Below are 3,735 nucleotides of genomic sequence, written 5' to 3' on the forward strand. Positions count from 1 at the left end.
CTATCTTGCTACTTTATCTGTTGAAAAAGTACTGACTGAATTAAAAGATAGTGGAAAATCTATGTGTCATTCATTCAAAGATGTGAAATTTAGCTATTCCCAAAAGAAAGAGTGAAAAAGTGAGAAAGAGAAACATCTTTTCAAAGCCACAAAACAATTTGTGGCTCAAATTCCTTGTTGCATCTGATGTAGCAACTTTTTGTACTAACAAAAAGATCACACAATTTAACCACACAACACACAACGTGTCACTTTCTCTCTCTATCTAAACTTTCTCTCTCTACTACTTTTTTCCAAAAAAACAAAATATATGCTATTTTAGTTTTATCCAAATAATTAAAAATTAAAAAGAAACAAAAAAACTGAAAAATGTTGGAAGCTAGAGACCCTGCGATCAAGCTTTTTGGGAAGACGATTCCGGTGCCGGAGATCTCTTCGGGATCCGGTGACTCTAACGGAGCTCTAGATTCATCTTCTGGTGATGTTGTTGATGAAGGTATCGTTCAGAACCATGCTTCTTCTGTTAACTCTTTGAATACAAATATGGATGAAGAAGAGCGAGAAATTGATGAGGTATGAAGAAATTTTTGATTTTGAGAGTGACCCTTTGTTTGAAATGTGAAAATATTTAGTGGGTTGGTGTTAGTTTCTTTGTTTTGTGACATTGAAGATTCTGTTGACTTGCTCTGTTACCTTGTTTGTGTAAAGGGTTTAGTGTTTTTTTCAGTTGGGATTTGGTGTTTATTGGATCTGTGTTGTTGAATTGTTCGTTTCAATTTTGCAATTTTTATTTAGGTTTGTTAGGGTTTTCAATTTTGATGATGTTTTTTACTTGATGCTGTTGAAGTTTCTGAGGGCTTAAGGTTGAAGATTAAATGGTTGTGTTCTTGTAATGGGTTTGGTATTTTGGATTAATCCTAAAGGTGTTTGATTTTAAAAGCATTTTTGTGAGAAATTACTTGTGAGCATAGTTATTGGGAAAAACCCTAGTTTAAGTTAGTCCTAGAACTAGAGTAGTCAATAGCGGCCAATAGCAGCGCTCTCTCACTATAGTGGAGCGGAGGCGACCGCTATGGGAAGAGCCTTACCGGTGCAGAACACTTTAGCAACCGCTATATGTTTATAATTATATATGTAATTTGTCAAAAAATTGATCAAATAGAGTGGTCATCCCGCTATATGTTATTCCATTCCTGCTATCCCACTTTTGGGGTCGGCCGCTCCGTGCTGCTATTCGGAAATGACTACTCTGTTTAACATGGACAACTACGGACTTCAATCTAATGTTTCTTTTCTCTGTCTGAGTACTTTCTACGATCGAGTATTTCAATTTTTCCAAATGAATTAAGATAAGATTTAAGAACTTCCGTCCCTGCTTTCGTTTTCTTGTTCGTTTTACTGTTGTTTATAGTCCATTATCAGTTAACCTTTCTTTTTCATAATATAATGGATTGTTTGTACTTTGTACTATGTGTTTGGTCAAATACAACATACTCATTAAAAAATTTCGTGAACTCAGGACACAATGGAAGAGGAACCGGCCGAGTATAAGAAGGAAAAAGATGAAGCTCTAACCGAATTGTCAAAAAAGAACACTGATATAAACACTGCTTCAAGATTAGTGGAAGAATCTACTAACCTCTCTGCCGAGGAGGAGCAAAAGAGTAAAGAAGAACAAGCCGAGAATTCACAAGATAAGACACTGAAAAAGCCAGACAAAATACTTCCTTGCCCTCGATGTAATAGCATGGACACCAAATTCTGCTACTACAATAATTACAATGTCAATCAGCCGCGTCATTTCTGTAAGAACTGTCAAAGGTACTGGACTGCTGGTGGAGCCATGAGAAATGTGCCTGTTGGCGCCGGTCGTAGGAAGAACAAGAATCCCGGTTCTCAGTATCGTCAAATAACTGTCGCGGAAGCGGCAGTTCAGAATTCTCAATCCGACATACCGAACGGAGTCCATCATCCTTCCTTGAACTGTAACGGAACTGTCTTTGCTTTCGGGACTGATTCACCCTTGTGTGAATCAATGGAATCTGCGCTGAACCTAGCTGATAAAGGAATTAGCATTTCCCCGAAAAACGGATTTATTAGACCTGAAGAACTAAGAATCCATGTTCCCTATACTAGTGAAGAAAAGCGCAATGATGATTCGAATAAATCTTCTGACGGATCAACGACCCCGACAGAAAATGCAACTGCCAACAATTCTCTAGAACAAGTTATGCCAAATTGTCAAAGCTTCCCACCTCAAGTTCCCTACTACCCTGGTGCCCCTTGGCTTTTTCCGTGGAGTCCAGCTCAATGGAGCTCTCAAGTACAACCACCACCTGCTTTTTTCCCACCAGGATTTGCCGTGCCGCTCTATCCTCCACCAGCTTATTGGGGTTTTACTTTGCCCGGTGCTTGGAACAATCCATGGCTAGCACAACCATCGTCGCCTAATAGTGCAGCCCTTAACTCCGGTCCTAACTCGCCGACCTTAGGGAAGCATTCGAGGGAAGAAAGCACGGCCAAACCAAATGACACAGCAGGTTCTGACGAAGGAAACAATAAAGAAGAAAAGTCCCTTTGGGTTCCCAAAACATTGAGGATTGATGACTTAGGAGAAGCGGAAAAAAGCTCTATATTGACAACTCTAGGGATTGAAAACAATAAGACAGACTTGATTCGCGGGGGAGGTCTTTTCAAAGCATTTGCATCAAAGGGTGACAAAAAAGATGACATGCAAAACTCAAACTCACCAGTCTTGCAGGCCAATCCAGCAGCATTGTCTAGGTCAAATAAATTCCGCGAGACCTCATAAATATGTAGCTTATAAGTTTGTTTTTACTTAATAGATACAGCAAGCAGATGAGCCAATTGACACGGTAGCTATGAAACACAGACACAACACTGACATTGACATTTGAGAAAACATCTTTATTAGTGTTGTGCAAGTGTTGGACACTGGACACATGCCAATCTGAAGTCTCGGTACTACGTAGCACAATGGCGTTCTACAGCTCTTGAAGAAGTTACACGATCTAAAAACACATTGGCTCTTCTTTTCTTGTTAGTGTTGATCTATGGAAGAAATTAAGATGGTTCTTCCCCGCATTCGCTTTACGGAGATTCGAGTCTTCTCTTTGCAGAGTGGTTTCACCCCTTAGGTGGCGGCGGCTAGGCAATTTTTCATTCTTCCCTCTCATTTAGATTGCTTTCTTAGTTCATGTACATATATGTGACATAGTGAGACATAGTTATTTATCTTCCAAGATCTTAGATGCATGTAAATAAGCTTGAGAGTTCAAATTGCACATTTTTGTTTAGATATATTGTTTCACTGTTATCATTTTGGTGTAATAAGATGGAAATATTTTATCATTTTGAATAACTCTGCATGTGTTTGGCACGTCAAGTACTAGTATTTGATTGGTAGCTTAGTTTTCTTATTGACTTTAAACAAAGTTTATCTAGTTGAAGATAACATCACATACTTGCAAAAAAAAGTCCAAAGCCTATCAAGATAGCAATTTCTAATTGCTTCAATCATTCATCATAAACAATTATATTCAAGATTAGTATCATCATTCCACTCCTCGTATTCCTAATTCAATTATGCTAGACTTAGTGAGGAGAATGATGAGTAGTTGTTTCTATAAATTTTGTTGCAATATAGTACTAGCAACTATGTTAAATATAGGTAGTTTTTGTATTAAGTATACACGTGAAAAATGACTAAGAGTA

General features: G+C 38.1%; 1 protein-coding gene across 1 annotated transcript; it reads left to right on the plus strand.

The window, feature by feature from the left end:
* Positions 1 to 232: 232 nt before the first annotated feature.
* Positions 233 to 3,372, plus strand: LOC131652852 (cyclic dof factor 2-like). Its single transcript, XM_058922830.1, has 2 exons — positions 233 to 573; positions 1,520 to 3,372. Exons 1-2 carry the CDS (start codon positions 370 to 372, stop codon positions 2,810 to 2,812), a joined length of 1,497 nt encoding a protein of 498 aa, XP_058778813.1. The 5' UTR covers positions 233 to 369; the 3' UTR covers positions 2,813 to 3,372.
* The last annotated feature ends 363 nt before the right edge of the window (positions 3,373 to 3,735 follow it).

The sequence above is a fragment of the Vicia villosa genome, linkage group LG2 (genome assembly GCF_029867415.1).
Source record: "Vicia villosa cultivar HV-30 ecotype Madison, WI linkage group LG2, Vvil1.0, whole genome shotgun sequence".
NCBI lineage: Eukaryota > Viridiplantae > Streptophyta > Magnoliopsida > Fabales > Fabaceae > Vicia > Vicia villosa.

What these genes read in the sequence shown, in the direction of transcription:
- LOC131652852 (XM_058922830.1), top strand. Translation starts at nt 370, where the DNA reads ATGTTGGAAGCTAGAGACCCTGCGATCAAGCTTTTTGGGAAGACGATT. An exon ending in AAGAGCGAGAAATTGATGAG is followed by an intron (nt 574 to 1,519) that starts GTATGAAGAAAT and finishes TCGTGAACTCAG; the next exon opens with GACACAATGGAAGAGGAACC.